The sequence below is a fragment of the Lepidochelys kempii genome, chromosome 7, assembly GCF_965140265.1.
Source record: "Lepidochelys kempii isolate rLepKem1 chromosome 7, rLepKem1.hap2, whole genome shotgun sequence".
Classification (NCBI taxonomy): domain Eukaryota; kingdom Metazoa; phylum Chordata; order Testudines; family Cheloniidae; genus Lepidochelys; species Lepidochelys kempii.
This window is the reverse complement of record NC_133262.1, coordinates 30954600-30971864: the sequence shown is the minus strand read 5'-3', so window position 1 is coordinate 30971864 and position 17265 is coordinate 30954600. Positions and strand designations below refer to the sequence as shown.

The 17265-nt window shown below is 53.8% G+C and overlaps 1 protein-coding gene across 1 annotated transcript in view; it reads left to right on the top strand.

The window, feature by feature from the left end:
- DNAJC4 (DnaJ heat shock protein family (Hsp40) member C4) overlaps nucleotides 1-17265 on the top strand; it is a 78833-nt gene that overhangs the window by 54839 nt on the left and 6729 nt on the right. The window contains exons 6-7 of the mRNA XM_073351766.1: nucleotides 1546-1751; nucleotides 3220-3390. Of these exons, the coding sequence (XP_073207867.1) occupies nucleotides 1546-1751; nucleotides 3220-3390 (377 nt within the window). The remainder of the gene's footprint in view (nucleotides 1-1545; nucleotides 1752-3219; nucleotides 3391-17265) is intronic.

The window sequence follows — 17265 nt, the reverse complement described above, 5'->3', positions numbered from 1 at the left end:
ATTATTTAGACTTCTAGCATTTGTGTACAAGCACTTTAAAAACTTGTCACTGTTTATTTGTCTGCCCTTTTCTGATGTGTCAGATTCTTTATGTGAATGTTTCTTGTCCAATCTGTCCCATACTTTATTCTCTTCCATCCTCTCCTCCTGACTAAAACCTAGAGAATCTCTATCAATAGACTCTCCTCTAAGAGAAGTCTCTGTCCGATCCACGTGCGCCTCTGCAGCAATTGGCTTTCCTCCATCGCTTAGTTTAAAAACTGCTCTGCAACCTTTTTAATGTTAAGTGCCAGCCGTCTGGATCCACTTTGGTTTAGGTGGAGCCCATCCTTCCTGTGTAGGCTCCCCTATCCCAAACGTTTCCCCAGTTCCTAATAGTTCAGGGACGTCCTGTGGCCTGTGAGATACAGGAATCAGACTAGCCTCTAGGGCACTCTAGTCCAGGCCCTGCTATCTCAGCCAGCCTGGCACAGAATCCTGGTCGCTCGTGTGCATACGTGCACATACCCACATGGCACATACCCACCCTTCTGCACAAGCATGCGCACATTCTTCTGTTAACAATTGTATTTCCCCTCCCCGGCCTAGTAAAGTACCTGTGGAGAAAGGTAGGCATGAGAGGCAGGGCACTGGGGTTCTACGCCTAGCTCTGGAAGGGACCCCCTCGTCTAACGACTCCCCAGGAGTCCTGACACCTACTTCAGTGCCCTGGGCACAAGGCCAGGCTGTCACACACACTGTGTCTCCTGACTGGGCCAGTGATGTTTGAAATGTGGCCTGAGAAAGACCCAATGAAACTCCTGTCACCAAACAAGTGCCCCCTGCAGTTTGCTCCTGGAGGGGTGGGGTGAAATGGGCTCTCCCTCTCCAGTCACCCGGGACCAACACACAAGCTGGCAGGTATACAAGCCTCTAGCCAGGCCCTTTGTGTGACCTCATGGCAGCATGGCCCCCAGGGTACTTGCGTCAAGCGGGGGCAGTGCAGGTCTAAGAGCGAGCGGCGGGGTCTTAACCAGGAGCCTATTTACATTCCAGGGGGATTTGCACCCCATAAACGTGAGCCATGGGCCAGCTCTGACGAGAGTGGGGTAGGCACGCAGTGTTGGGGGCAGGTTCTGTAGCTCTGTGTTCTCCTGAGCCTGCCGGCCTGGGCCCTAGGATTGGTTGTGGGGGACGGGACGAGATGTGTGTTGTGCGGAAACGGGGCAAATGTATGAGTGTGCACGTTGGGGATGCATGTGCAGGTGTGGGGTGCTTGCATGTGGTAGGGGAGGGGGGCGTGGTATGGGGGTGCATGAGTGTGCATAGGGGGCAGTCAGGCCTACACTAGCACTGCTTTGCCGTTGTGGCTGCCCTGGTGTACTAGGGCTCGTGTATATGGCCAGTTAGTGGACAGCTAGTGGGCGTACTGTAGATTCACACCCTGGCTGGCCCTGCACTGGCTTGCTGTGTAAGCCCCTCTGCTGGCTCCCTTGGGCTGGTAGATCCTCAGTCCGATGCTGTTGCCCAGGCCCTCACCCTCCCCTCTGTCTCTGTGTCCCCCAGCTGCACCCTGACAGCGACCCCAAAAACCCCGACCTGCACAGCCAGTTCGTCCAGCTGAATGAGGCCTACCGGGTGCTGAGCAAGGAGGGCAGCAGGAGGCTCTATGACAGCCAGCGGGCTTGGCACGCAGCCAGGCCCACCGCGGGCAGCAGCCCCAAGCACAGCCCCTTTGACTTCACAGACCTGGGACCCAGGCCTAGTACCAGGTAAGGGCACCAGGGCCATGGCACAGGGCACAGAGGTGATGCTGGGGTAAGGGATCAGAACCTGGTATCCCCCCACCTGTCAACGTGATTGACTGACTCTTCTCAACCTTCAGCCCTCACTACCCAGCTGCCCCTCCCACCATGTCTGCACCCCCTGATCTCACACTGGTTCTGAGCCAGTGAGGAGACCCAGGCTGGCTCCAAAGCCCAGGCTGTGTTGAGCCCCTGCTAATCCTGTGCAGGTTTGAGCTGAGAAGGGCCAGCACAGGGACCTCAGGACAGCGCAGAGGTGCTGGGAGCTGCAGCTGAAACGTGAGCAGCTGCCACTGACAAGCTGTTGAGCATCAAGCTGTCAGGAAGCTGCTAAACAGGAAAAGGCCACTTGGCCCATCCTGCCCTGGCCGCCCCCTCGCCCCATAACAGCTCGCCACTCAGTCTAACGATCTGGCTCTGTAGCTTGCTCCATCTGGGCCGCTGTCTCCATAACACAATGGAGACCAGCCCCCCGCAAGACTTGTTTGAGATATGGTAGCTCACTGTCCTCCCAGTGCTGGCTTAGACCAAGGGGCCCATTCAGCTCCATAACCCCCACCCCACAGATCAGACAAGGGGGCCCATCCAGCCTGGTAACCCCCACCCCCCAGATCAGACCAGGGGGCCCATCCAGCCCGCTAGCCCCCACCTCCGGGTCAGACCAGGGGGCTCATCCAGCCCAGTCACCCCCATAACCCCCGGATCTGACCAAGGGGCCCCTCTAGACCGGTATCCTGCCTGCCACCCTGGATCAGACTAATGGGTCCATCTAGCCACGTATCTGCCCCACCCCAGATGGGGAAATGGGGTCTGTGGACTGCAAGGCTGGGTTGGCTGCATTGGCTGCTGAGTCCCCTGCAGCGGCCCCAGGCCCCCCAGAAGGGCTGGCAGCTTGCCAGGATAGGGCCATCCCCACAGCTCACATGCCATCACGTAGGCATTGCTGGGGGGAGGTGTCAGGGGAGTGAGTGAGTGTGACCCCAGCAGACACACTGTGAGGCGAGTGCTCCCAGCTGGCGCAGGGGTCCCCAGGCTGGGACATCCCTCTCTGCATCTCCCAGCCCTGGGAAGAGACCGTTCCAGAGGGGCTGCGTGTGCTGGGGCAGGGCCATTCTCTGGGGCAGCCCAGAACACCCTGGGCTCGTGGACCCTGCATGGAGGGGCAGGACGGCTGTGCTGAGTCTCACAGACCGCCAGAGCAAGGCAGCCCTATCAGCACTGCAAGGGACATGTGGCCCTGATACTCTGGGAATTTCATAGGTGACTGGTCCAACGGGCAGATAGAAGCCAAGAGTCCTGATTCCCGGCCCCCTGCCCTGATCCTGAGGCTCGATCCTTGGGAGACACCCCAGGAGTCCTGTCCAGGGCCAGCAGTCCCCTAGGGTCAGACCCTTGCCCCCAACACAGCCCGCATCAGTGCCCCTTTGTCTCCCAGCAGCCGAGGGCCCGACAAGAACATGCGCTACTGGGAGCAGTTCCGCACTCACCGCGCCGAGGCCTTCTCAGGCACCCAGGCCAAGCAGAGGCAACACTGGAACCGGAAGCTCTTTGGCTACTGCCTCCTCCTCATGCTGGCCAGCGTGGCCGCCCACTACGTGGCCTACAGGTAGTGGGGGCAAGGGGTTGGTGGGGCACTGTGTGACAGCCTGCCTGGGAGAGGGCTCGGGGCCTTCAGAGTTCAATCCTCTGCCCGAGGGCAGGGTCATCCCATGCACTACACGGTGTCCCCCACCAGAGCAGAATCATTGCCTCCAGGCAATTCCCCCGCCCCAGGAGGAAGGCTCACCAGGTCCCCAGGACTCTGGTCTTAGCAGTTCACTCCTCCACCCTTGGAAGAGACTGTTGCTCAGGCTAGCGTGCTCTCACTGTTAGGGGTCGTTCCCCAAGAGCCAATAGAAATGCCCCTTTCCCCAGATCGCCCTTTGAACTTCCCGCACCACTCTCTCTCTCAGTGCCTGGAGATAGTCCCTGGGCCCATACAGGGGGGCATGGGATCCACAGTGGGGTGGGAGGAATGGGCTTCAGGGAAGGGGCAGCTGGTATGAAGTGTCCTTCCCAGGACCAGGATAGCCCCACCCCTCCATCCCAGGAATCCCGCCTCCACTGACTCCTGGCCCCACTCTGTGCCTCAGTTTCTCTCTCTGTATAATGGGGGATAACACCACTTGGCACTTCCACCCATAACCCTGGCATGGCAGATCAGCACCAGCATGCACCCTCAAGGTCCTAGCACTGACAGGGTTATAGAAAACTCAGCTGGGGTGGGGGGTTGTCCTGACCCTTACTCTGGTTGTGGGGTGAAGTCTTATCTCATTGCGTTTCCTAGAAGCCATCCAGTGCTGTCCTGACTGGCCTCTGGCCTGCTCTGTGCCATCCCAGCATGCCTCTGCGAGGAGACCCAGAGTCAAAGGGTCTGGAGTTGTGCTGCGTGGAGTGTGGTTGGGGGCCTCCGTGCCATCCCTGCGCCATAGTGTCCCCACCCCCACCAGCCCAAGCCCCCTCTAATCTCAGTATCTCCCCACCCACGCCCATTAGTGCAAGCCCCCCATGATCTCGGCCTCCCACTCACATCCCCACGGGCCCCCATGCCTCTCTCCATGATCTCAGACTCCCACATGGCCAGTGTCACTCTTCACATCTCCTACACATACACCAGCCCATGTCCCTCCCCCCACAATCTCAGCAGGACCCCTGGCACCCCAGCCCAGCTTCCCATTGTCCAGCGCAGCTGGGTGCACATCTGTAAGGCATTATATGTCTGAGCAGCTATTGCAGCGTAGCAAGCCAAGGGGTGTGGGGGCTGACAATGTGGTTTGTCATAACCCGAACACCAGTCAGGGCCCAGTCCCCTGGAGGAGCCAATGTCCCAGGGCATCTGCTGACACTTGGAGCAGCTCTCCCCGCACCCTCAAGGCATGGAGCTTATGCCAGCTGCCCTAGGGAGGCATCGGGGTCACCCTTCCCAAGAATGTGTATCCTGCCAGAAGTATCAGCAGCTGCCCAGGGCTTCCATCGGGGCCTTTTGTTTCTTATTAATGTTTTAGCACATTAGCGATTCCCACAATTGAACAGTGAACAGCTGCCAGGCTGGGGGCATGGCCTAGATCACCGCACTGAGGGCGCTAGATAACTGTATGGAGGGGGGGCAGTCTGGGAATCCAGGTCACTGTGCTTAGAGGCAGTCTGGGAATCCAGATCACAGCACTGGAAGGGGGCCAGTCTGAGAGTCTAGATCACAGTGCTGGAGGAGGTGCCAGTCTGGCAGTCTAGATCATGGCATTGGAGGGGTGCCAGTCTCGGGTGGTCCAGATCACAGTACTGAAGGGGGTACCAATCTTGGGGGTCTAGATCATAATGTGGGACAGTATGCCACCCTGGGAGGGTCTAGAACATAGTATTAGAGGGGATGCCAGTCTTTGGGCATCTAGCTCACAGCCCTGGGGGATGCCAGTCTTGGGGGGTCTAGATCACTGTTATTCACAGCCACCACGATGGGCACCCTTACTCAAGGCAGCCCCTTGCTGTTGGGTGTGAATTTAGTGCTGGCGGGATGGTGCCCAGTTCATGGGTTGAATGCAATGAGGACAGCAGCTCCAGCACCAGTTTCCCACCCCTCCCCACAGCCCTTCCTGGGTGTGGGCAAAGGGGATTCAGTCTATGCGGGGCCTGATCCCAGGATTCACGGCAGGCAGTGTGGGGGAATCAGAGCCTGGTGTGGGCTTTGCTCAGGCCTACCACGCACTCACCGGACTCGAAAGGATGTGAGTCGCAGTGAATGGGAGCACATACGCAGATAGCCATACGTACACAGAGAAAGCCACAGACATACAGTCATGTGCACTCCACCCACAGACTCCCTGGCATCCTGTGCATGGCACAGACTCCCTGGCATCCTGACTTCCAGCCCCACCTGTGCTCTAAGCCAGAGGTGGGCAAACTTTTTGGCCCGAGGGCCACATCAGGAATAGACATTGTATGGCAGGCCATGAATTCTCACAAAATTGGGGTTGGGGTGTGGGAGGGGGTGTGGGCTCTGGGGATGAGGAGTTTGGGGTGTAGAAGGGTACTCTAAGCTAGGACTAAGGGGTTTGGAGAGTGGGAGGGCGATCAGGGCTGGGGCAGGAGTGCGGGAAGGGGTGCAGGTTCTGGCTGGGGGTGTGGGTTCTGGGATGAAGGTGGGGATGAGAGGTTTGGGGTGCAGGAGGGTGCTCCGGGCTGGGATCGAGGGGTTTGGAGAGCGGGAGGGGGATCAGGGCTGGGGCAGGGGGTTGGGGTGTGGGGAGAGGCTCAGGAGTGGAGGCTCTGAGCAGCGCTTACCTCAAGCGGCTCCCGGAAGCAGTGGCATGTCCCTTATCTGGCTCCTACCCTGAGGCGCAGCCAGGCAGCTCTGCATACTGCCCCATCTGCAGGCACTGCCCATGCAGCTCCCATTGGAGGATGTAGGAGCCAGAGCGAGGCCATGCCGCAGCTTCTGGGAGCCGTGTGGTGCGGCTCCCGACCCTGTACCCCGGAGCAGGGCTGAGCCGCGTGGTCCAGCCCCCGACCCAGCGCCCCAGCTGGAGCAGGGCCGAGCCGCGTTGTGCAGCTCATGGGCCAGCTTAAAACGGCTTGCGGCCCGGATGCAGCCCACAGGCCGTAGTTTGCCCACTCCTGCTCTAAGCGCTAGACACCACTCCTCTTCCAGAGCTAGGAACAGAATCCCTGCATCATGACTCCAAGCCCATTCTGCTCTAACCACTAGGCATCATAGAGATGTAGACAGGAAGGAAGCTCAAGAGGTCATCAAGTCAAGCCCCCTAGACTGAGGCAGGACCAAGTAAACCTTGACCATCCCTGACAGGTGTTTATCCAACCAGTTCCTAAAAACTTCCAAAGATGGGGATTCTGCAACCTCTCTTGGAAGCTTGTTCTAGCTTAACTACCCTTAGAGTTAGAAAGCTCTTCCTACTGCCTATCCTAAATCTCCCTTGCTGCAGATCAAGCCCATTACAGCTTGTCCTGCCTTCATGGGCCATGGAGAACAATTGATCCCTGTCCTCTTTGGAGCAGCCCTTAACATATTGGAGGACTGTTAGCAGGTCCCCTCAGTCTTTTCTCATGACTAAACAAGCCCAGTGTTTTTAACCTTTCCTCCTAAGTCAGGATTTCTAAACCTCTTAGCATTTTCATTGCTCTGCTCTGGACTCTCTCCAGTTTGCCCACATCTTTCCTAAAGTGTGGTGCCCAGAACCGGACACAGTTCTCCAGCTCAGGCCTCCTCAGTGCCAAATAGAGCAAGACAGTTACCACTCTCCCCACCCCCGTATCTTACATACAACACTGCTGTTAATACACCCCAGAATGATATTCTCTTTTTTTGGCAACAGCATCACACTGTTGATTTATATTCTGTTTGTAATCCACTGTCACCCCCAGATACTTTGCTGCAGTATGACCACCATCCAGTTCTTCTTCATTTTGTAGCTGGGCATTTCATTTTTCCTTCGTCTGTGCAGTGTTTTGCACTTGTCTTCATTGAATTTCATTCTGTTGATTTCAGATCAATTCTCCAATTTGTCAATGTTGTTTTGAATTCTAATCCCCCTCCCAGTTTTGGGTCATCCACAAATTTTATAATCATACTCTCCACTCCACTATCCGAGTCCTCACTCCCCTCCCAGAGCCAGGAATGGAACCCAGGAGTCTTGACACCCAGTCCTGCCTGCTGTGACCCACTGGACCCCACTCCCCTTCCAGAGCCAGGTGTCCTGACTCCCAGCTCTGCATTCTTTCCTGCAGCCCATGATGCCCAAATTGGGCATAGGTAGGGGTGCGTGAATCCCTGTGGTGGCCCGCTATGTGTCAAGGTCTTTCAGACCTAAGCAAGTGTGTTTCATTGAATTAGGCCTGATTAGGGTGTTAATCCTCCCCTTGGCAACAGGGATCAGAGCTGGGGAGGGTGTGCAGGCAGAATCAAAGCTAGTAGGGCTGGCAGCAGCAGTGCCCAGGCTGGGAACTGGCACAGCCAAGCACTGTTAGATAGTAGGCAGCAGCCAAGCAAGACCCCTCAGGCAAGGAGACAGACATGGTTCTGTCAGGGAGGGAGACTTAGGTACATGGCCCGTGACATGAACCCCAGCAGGGCCACCATTGGGTCTGCTCCTGCACTCAGTTACACACTTGTAACATCGGCCACTCCAGCTTCCCAGCTGAATCCTCCAGGGGGTGGGGGGATGGAGGTAATTGACTCCCTGCATGGAGCATTCAGGAAAGGGGGGAGGGTCAGAGGGTCAGAGCAGGGGGGCTGGGCATCAGGACTCCTGGGTTCTGTCCCAGCAGTCTCTCTGGCCTCAAGCACATCACTGCTCGTCTGTGCCTGTTGGTTCTGCTAACCCATCAGTAGCTCTGCACTGCAGTCCGTGTTTTACCAAGTGTGTGTGTGTGCCTACTGGAATCGGTCTCTGGAGCCCAGCTGCGGGAGACCCAGCTGGAGCCTACCTGTGCCATTGGGTTAATGCTCTGCCGGTGGGTGGAAGGCAGAGGTTTGCTTGGCCTGTGTGTGCTCTGCCACCATAGTTCTGTGTCGCTCTATGTCAAGTACCCGCCTGTCTGTTTTGACATATGCTCCTACAACACAGACTGTTATTAAGATACCATGAAAGGGAGCCGAGCTACAGGATCAGACCCTGAGAGACCAGGAAACGGAGAATCCCCCTCTTCAGACCTTCCTCCCTGCTTCACACTCCCCAAGAGACTAAGGCAGGACTGATCCCTGCAGAAGCTTTGTCAGGTTTGCTTTAGCCCTGTCCCAGCTCTCTGGAGCCCGGACTCCCCTGGGTGAAGGGACTGTGCTGAGTGCACGCTCAGCACCGATGGACAAAGCACCGTGTGTTTGCGGGGGAGCCAGGGCACAGGGGAAGGGGCTGCGGCCTGCCTGATCAGGAGCTGGAACATTTCCCCCACCCCCATTTCCCTGTGATCCCAGGCTCCTGGCAAACAAGATCTGGTGCCATGTGTTAGGGAAATGGCACAAGAGGCAAGAGAGACTCGTCAGCCTGTCCCTGCTCCGGGAACTCGCACAGCAATCAGTGATGTGACATGCAGGCTTGGTACAACTCCCCCAGCCTCTGTGGAGGGCTCGGAGACATGCCGTGCATGCCAAGTGACTAGGAGCAGGGGAGGCACAGCAAGGGAATTGGCAGGAGTTGTGTCCGGGGTTGTGACAAGCCTTCAAATGGCTCACTGGAATGGGCCTAGCAAAATCCTGCTCTGTCAAATGGGAGAGGCACAGTCCTGCAGTTAAGGAGCAGGGCTGTGGCTCAGGACACCAGGGTTCTGTTCCTGGCTCTGCCACTGTCTCCTGGGTGACCTTGGGCAAGTCACGTCCCCCCTCCGGGCCTCAGCTTCCCCATCTGTAGAATGGGGATAATGATCCTTCCTTTGTCTATTTAGATAGTGAGCTCCTCAGGGCAGGGACTGTGCCTGTGTCTGAACAGCACCTGGCACAATGGAACCCTGATCTTGGTCGAGGCCTCTAAGCACTATCGTAGTGCAGATCATATTAACAGAGGGTATGAAAAGCATGCTAGCACTCAAAGGCCCCAGCTGAGATCGGGCCCTTATTGTGCCAGGTGCTAAAGAGAGATCAGGGCCCTGCTATGCTGGGTACTGCACAGATACACCATGAAAGACAATCCCTGATCCAGACAACTCACAGTCTAAACAGCCAAAGGGTGGGAGGGAAAACGGAGGCACCGAGATGTCCCAGAGCCAGGAATAGAACTCAGGAGTTCTGACTCAGACCCCCCTTTGGGCTTTAAACTCTCTGAAATGTCCCTGTGACTGGGTGAGGAACCCTTTAAACACGATTCTATGTGGCACTGTCTTTGCATTGTCAGTAACACACCTGTGTCACAGCGGGGGCGCACTGTCCTGAGCTCCATCCATTAGCATCTCCACATGAAGACAAAGAGGCACCTAGGTCTGTATAAGTACCTTCACAGGCAGAAACCCCAGTTCTTCAGCTCAGCAGACTTAGGCCTGGTAAGAACCAATGGATGGAAGTTCGGTTCTTCCTCAAGTAGATGCAGCCATGTATTCGCACCCAGCGCACCAGAGCTGGAGAATTTTGCCTAGCAGTACCTGTAGGGGCAGTGCTCACACCTTGTGGTCGTAGCCCTGAGTCTGGCTATATAAGGTGGTTCTGCCCTGACCCTCCTCAGTTCTTTCTCAGTGCCCGTGGCTGGCATCGGAGCTCTGTGTGATTATCACATTTGTCTGAGTGTTTTTTCTCTGTGTATATAGTTGTTAGATAGTTAGCTAGATCGTATTACTTACGTTAGAGTTAGTTAGATACTTATTGTCCTGTGGAATGCCCTCACCAGGGTTCAAGCCCTGACCATCGTGGGGGGAGGGGACGAATCCTAACAGCGATCCCCACACAAGGGGCTTGTGATGAGGCAAGAGACACACGCTCAAGAGAGATGCTCTGTTTGTAAGCTGATTATCAAAAGAACTCCGATGGCTAGAGACTTACCTCTGAAGCAGCACCTTCTCAAGCAGGCCCTGAGGCCTGTTTCAGTACTGAGGCCCGCATCTGATGGCGGTGACCTTTGGACTCAGTGAACAAGGTCGCTCCACGTTCCAGTGCTGGTGTTTCCCCCAAGGAGGAGCTGTTAGCCCTCTTCAGGGGCGCTGAGGAAGAAGTCCCATAAAACTAATTGGGACCATCCCAGGGTTTGTGGAGACTCTTCCTCCTTCTCTAAAAAAAGTACAGATTGACTCTGTACCACTGCCAGCATGTAGGAGATCTATCAGATCACTCTCCGGTATCGTGCTGAGACCACCAAGAGTCAATAACATTGATGCCGGTTCCGGGAGTGGAGCATCTGCTAAGTCTGGTACTGATAACATTAACCCTGTCACAGACCATATGCCGGTGGCATACCAGGCAGCAGCAGATTCACTCTCCCTATCTGTTCCAGACTCTCCACTCAACCAGCACTTTGCCAGGGCCATGGCCTCCACCTCATTGTTGACGCCGTCTGGTCACGTTGTAGAGAGACAGTGTCCGTAGACACAGCAGCCTGGTCCTTCTGCTCTGCAGACTATGGAGTTGAGGTCAGTGCCAGGCCTGGCCCCAAGGAGCATTAGTGCACCCCTCAGCACCGACATTGTTTTGTCGGCAGATCCTGCCTTCTACTTCAGTTCCTCCGCTGACCGCAGTACCAATGCCTTCCCCAGCACTGGGGGTGGGTGCCACATATTTGGTATAGGCTATGCTGATTCCTCGTTCCTCATCGGCATAGGAACCGCTTCCCAGTTGGGCTACAGACAAGTCCGTGTGCCCATCGGGACTGGCTCCACTGCTGTCACAGCCACCAGGGACTCTTCGGGATCTGTGTTGGTGTCCTCCTCCCAGTCTTCATTGCCTGATTGGTGCCAGAGACTGTTCTCGTAGCAATATCGGTACCAAGATCAACACTCTCTGCATAGTCGGGACAGGGACTCCTGGCCCAGTGCTAACTGGCCACCAGGGCTTTATCTGGACACACTGTGGCCTCCTGGTCCCAGAGATCACATTCTCCATCCTGCTCCAGAGCAAGATCACCGGTCCGCTTAGTGGCTAATGTTGGTGACCCACCACAAGCTCAAACAATGGTTGAGCCTCCTCCCTAGGGGCCTCCAGACTTGTCTCATCTGGGCCCAGCGGTTCAGGAACAGGATTTGTTCCTGGTGCACTTGACAGCTTGTCTTCTCCTGATGATTTGATGGTACCAGGTTCCTCTTCTCCTTTGGTGCCCGAGGATTTCAAGGCATACCAGGATCTTTTGTGGCATATGGTTGCTTCCTTAGGCATCCAGGCAGAATTTTTACAAGAGAATACACAGAAGTTGCTTGACATTCTCCGACCATCTGCTCTGAGGAGAGTAACCCTCCCTATTAATGACACTCTCCTGGAGCCTGCAAAGGCCCTCTGTAACATTCTGGCTTCAGTGCTGTCCACAACAGAGCGTTCAGAGAAGCACTATTTTGTCCCTCAGCAAAGTTTTGAGGGTTACTATTCTTACGCAGTCTCTAATTCTCTTATTGTGACTGCAGCGAATGACAAGGCTTGGCAGGGTAGGTATAAATCTGCTCTCAAGGAAATGAAGTCAAAGAAGATAGATTTGATGGGGAGAAAGATTTATACCTCCTCTTCCCTGCAAATGCGTATCACAAACCAACAGGTATTGCTATCCAAATATGACTTTGTTAATCCAACGGCCATATCTAAATTTGCAGACAAGTTGCCAGCAGCCTCTAGAGAAGAGTTTATAGTTTTTGTGGCTGAAGGCTGTTCTGTGGCCAAGACATCTTTTCATTCAGTGTTGGACGCGGCAGATTCATCGGCCAGAATTATGGCCTCAGCTGTGACCATGTCTAGTTGGCAGCCGGTATCAAGTGGAGTACCCCAAGGGTCGGTCCTCGGGCCGGTTTTGTTCAATATCTTCATAAATGATCTGGAGGATGGTGTGGATTGCACCCTCAGCAAGTTTGCAGATGACACTAAACTGGGAGGAGGGTAGATACGCTGAGGGTAGGGATAGGATACAGAGGGCCCTAGACAAATTAGGAGATTGGGCCAAAAGAAATCTGATAAGGTTCAACAAGGACAAGTGCAGAGTCCTGCACTTAGGACGGAAGAATCCCATACACTGCTACAGACTAGGGACCGAATGGCTCGGCAGCTGTTCATCAGAAAAGGACCTAGGGGTTACAGTGGACAAGAAGCTGGATATGGGTCAACAGTGTGCCCTTGTTGCCAAGAAGGCCAATGGCATTTTGGGATGTATATGTAGGGGCATTGCCAGCAGATCGAGGGACATGATCGTTCCCCTCTATTCGACATTGGTGAGGCCTCACCTGGAGTACTGTGTCCAGTTTTGGGCCCCACACTACAAGAGGATGTGGAAAAATTGGAAGGAGTCCAGCGGAGGGCAACAAAAATGATTAGGGGTCTGGAACACATGACTTATGAGGAGAGGCTGAGGGAACTGGGATTGTTTAGTCTGCAGAAGAGAAGAATGAGGGAGGATTTGATAGCTGCTTTCAACTACCTGAAAGGGGGTTCCAAACAGGATGGATCTAGACTGTTCTCAGTGGTAGCTGATGACAGAAGGAAGAGTAATGGTCTCAAGTTGCAGTGTGGGAGGTTTAGGTTGGATATTAGGAAAAACTTTTTCACTAAGAGGGTGGTGAAGCACTGGAATGCGTTACCTAGGGAGGTGGTGGAATCTCCTTTCTTAGAGGTTTTTAAGGTCAGGCTTGACAAAGCCCTGGCTGGGATGATTTAGTTGGGGATTGGTCCTGCTTTGAGCAGGGGGTTGGACTAGATGACCTCCTGAGGTCCCTTCCAACCTTTCTATTCTATGATTCTATGAGGGTGTCATGGCTGCAAAGCTCAGGCATTGCTCCTGATGTGCAACAGAGTATTGAGGACCTGCCCTTTGATGGTCGGGTACTATTCTCAGACTGGACTGACGAGACTTTGCATTCTTTTAAAGATTCAAAAGCCACACTGCGCTCTTTAGGGTTGTATACTCCAGCAATCCAGAGGCACCATTCTGGCAGTCAGCAGCAGCAGTACCTCTCACAGTGCTTCATTGGGAAGTCCTTCTTTCCCCCAAGGCAACAGGGGTATCCCAGAAAGGGTCATAGATCCTGGAGGCAAAGACCTTCTGGTTCTCGTCCCAGCCAGTCGACTTGTGTCCCTCCCATGCCAGGGGAGGGTGAGGCTCGGCGGGGAGGTCTGGGTATGGGGCGGTCCGGATGCACAGGAGTTGGGCAGACAGGGGAGCAGCTCCCCGTACAGTGACCCCTCTCCCTGCAGCTGAGGAGTGATGAGGGAGAGTGCAGAGCTTCCTATAGCCAGGGAGGTTTCTGGGGGTAAGTCTGACCTGGACCTAGCCACTCATTGCAGAAGAAGAGGAAGCTCTGTCCTCCCCCAACCCAGCTGGAACTAGCAGCTGAGCCCGGTGCAGGGTAGGAACCACCAGTGAGGTCGTCCCCAGCCGGGTCCTCCCCACAGTGATTTACCTCTCCATTGGCTGCTCCAGGCACCCAAAATGATGTGCCCACACTGCTGGGGAGGAGAACATGACTGCTCTTGCGGCTTCCCTGCAGAAAACGATGGGAAATCTGCAAGGGACATGAATTCTGCATGTGCGCGGTGGCGCAGAATTCCCCTAGGAATAATGCAGGTGGTCCATTTTGCCAGATTGTGTCTTCACCCTCTCCAAATGTGGCTGAAGTCAGTCTTTCATCTGACCCATCATCCCTTGGACAAACTGATCTGATTTCCTCCGCTGATCTTGGATTCCTTATGGTGGTGAATAGTTCAGGACAACATATGCCAGGGTGTTCCTTTCACTCGGGCCCTAGCAACCAGGATGGTTGTCACTGACATCTCCTGGTAGACTGGGGAGCACATCTGGGGTCGCTGAAAGTTCAGGGCCTGTGGTTGAAACAGGAAGCTTCACCACATATCAACATCTTGGAGCTTCAGGCCACCACACTTTCCAAAATTACATTAAGGACGCAGTGGTTCACACACTCGCCGACAATATCACGATGATGTACTATGAGAACAGACACTGGGGAGCACACTCAAAAGGCCTGGTTCAGGATCAGGCTCTGGCAGTTTTGCACTGGGAGGAGCATTATTCCGGTGGCCAGTCATTTACCCAGGGTCCAGAATCAACTCACAAATCACCTCAGCAGGAATTTTCCCCTGTGACACAAATGGTCCCTGAGGCTCAGTGTCCTGTGGTCTGTCTTTGTAGCGTGTGGCATCCCAGCAATCGACTTGTTCCCCACGAGAGACAAGAAGAATGCCAGCTGTTTTGATCTCGAGGGTGTCTCAGCTTGGGCTCCCTGGCCCACACTTTGTGCCTGAATTGGTATTTGCCATTCCTGTATGCTTTCCCTCTGATTCTGATCATCCCACAGGTCATCATCAAACTGAAATTGGACTGTGCCACGCTTATCCTCATTGCTCTGGCCTGGCTGAGGCAAACTTCATTCTCCAACCTTCTTGCATTATCAAGTTGGCCTTCCATATCCCTTCCTTTCCATCCCAACTGCTTGACTCAGCATCACAGTCAGATTTTCCATCCTACACTCAGATCTCTCCATCTCATTGCATGGCTGCTCTGTGGTTAAATGAGGAGGAAGAACGAGGTTTGGAGGCTGTTTCTACTCAATAGAAGGAAGCTCTCTCTGTATGACTGATTTAGCCAAACGGACGTGTTTTTTAATATGATCATTGGCCTGCAGAGTTCAACCAAAGGTGGCTGGTATCCAGGACATCTTGGAGTATTTGTTACATCTTCAGTTGTCAGGTCTCCTACTTAACTCATTGAGGGTGCATCTGGCTGTGACTTCAGCGTTTCATCCACCCGTCCATGGGAGGTTGGTATTTTCTAATACCATGGTAACAAGATTCTTGAAAGGATCCTTTGTCTCTACTCACCATTGAGAGAACCAGTTCCTTTGTGGTACCTTAATATGGTCTTAGTGGCTCTGATGGGACATCCATTCAAGCCTCTGGCATCATCTTCTTTTTCTCTTTTGTGTCAAAAAACTGCATTCTTGGTGGCAATAACATCTGTGAGGAGAGGGTGAGAGTCACAGGCTTTGATGTCAGAGTCTCCTTACACACACTCCTCCAAAGACAAAGTGACCTCGCAGCCGCACCCTACATTTTTATCTAAAGAGGTTTCTCAGTTTCATTTCAAGCAGGTGGTGTATTTACTTGTGTTCTTTCTTATGCCACATTCAACCCTGGTGGAGCAGCGTCTTCACATGGATGTCAGGCGATGTCTAGCATTCTACCTGCACAGGGCTAAACCTTTTCGTGCTTCGCTTCACCTGTTTGTGTTGTATGCAGACGGAAGGAAGGGACAAGCAATCGCTTCGCAGACGATCTCTAGGAGATAACTTCCTGTATCAGGACAGCATACGGCTGGCTGACTATGCCTCCACAAGGCTGTGAGCTCATTGTACAAGAGCACAGGCTGTGGTGATGACATTTTTAAGTGATGTTTCAGTATTGGTCATCTGCAGGACTGCCACTTGGTCATCTGGACATTCGCCTATGAAACATTATGCCGCTACCGCAGCATCCAGAGTAGATGTAAGCTTTGGGAAGGCAGTTCTGCAATCCTTGTTTAAAATAGATTCCAACCCCCACCTCATGCAAATCCTACTTGAGAGTCACCTTCTTGGAATACATGGTTGCATCTACTCGAAGAAGAAAACATGGTTACTTACTTGTGTTGTGAGTGTCCTTCGAGATGTGACACAGACGTGTATTCCACAGCCCACCTCCATCCCTTCTGCCTCGAACTCTATGCTCCTGACATTCAGCGTGAAGGAAATGAGGGGGATCGGGGCGGCATTGCCTTATATAGCCAGAGGTGGGCTGCAGACATGAGGTACGAGTGCCCCCCTCAGGTACTGCTAGGCAAAATTCTCCGGCTCCAGTGTACTGGGCGTGCACACACCTATGTGGAATACACGTCCACGTCACATCTTCAAGAACAACAGTAACAACACAGGTAAGTAACTGCTTTGTCTCAGTGGACAACCAGTTGAACATGAGCTCCTGGTGTGATGCTGTTGCCAGAAGGGCCAATGCAATCCTTGGCTGGATAAACAGGGGAGTAGCGAGTAGGAGCAGGGAGGTGATTTTACCCCCATAGATGGCATTGGTGAGACCCATAGTGGAATGGTGCATCCAATCGTGGAGTGCACATTTTAAAAAGGACGTTGAAAAACTGGAGGAGGTGCAGAAAAGAGCCAGAGAAATGATCCGAGGGCTGGAGAAAATGCCTGACCGCGAGAGATCTGGGAAGCTCAATCCGTTTAGCTTCTCCAAAAGAAGATCAAGAGGTGATTTGATCAGTGTGTGTAAGCAGCTTCACAGGGAGAAAACACCAAGAATTAAAGGGCTCTTGAGCCTAGTGGAGAGAGACAGAGCAAGAACCAGTGGCTGGAAGGTAAAGCCAGAGACATTCTAATGAGAAACAAGGCACCAAGTTTTCACAGTGAGGGTGATTAACCATTGGAACAAACTCCCAAGAGAAGTGGGAGGGTAGATTCTCCATCTCAGTGGCTTCAAATCCAGCCTGGTGCTTTTCTGGAAGATGCCATAATCAGTCACAAGTAACTGGGCATAATCCTGGGGTAACTGGGTGACAGGCTGGACACTCTATACAAGATGTCAGGCCAGATGATTTGATTGTCCCTTGTGGCCTTAAACTCTGTGGCTCTCTCTAACAGTACCGAGCAGACACAAAGCTGTGGGGCTGAGGTGATCATTCGTGTGGATTGGGGTTTCTTTTTGCCTTTCCAGCTGGTCCCAGTTCAGTGTTGCTGCCCCTGGGACTGGCTCCCCTCTCTGGTTTACTCTTGTGAAGTTGTTATTGGTACTGGAGTAGCAAAGAGGCCAGAGTTCCAT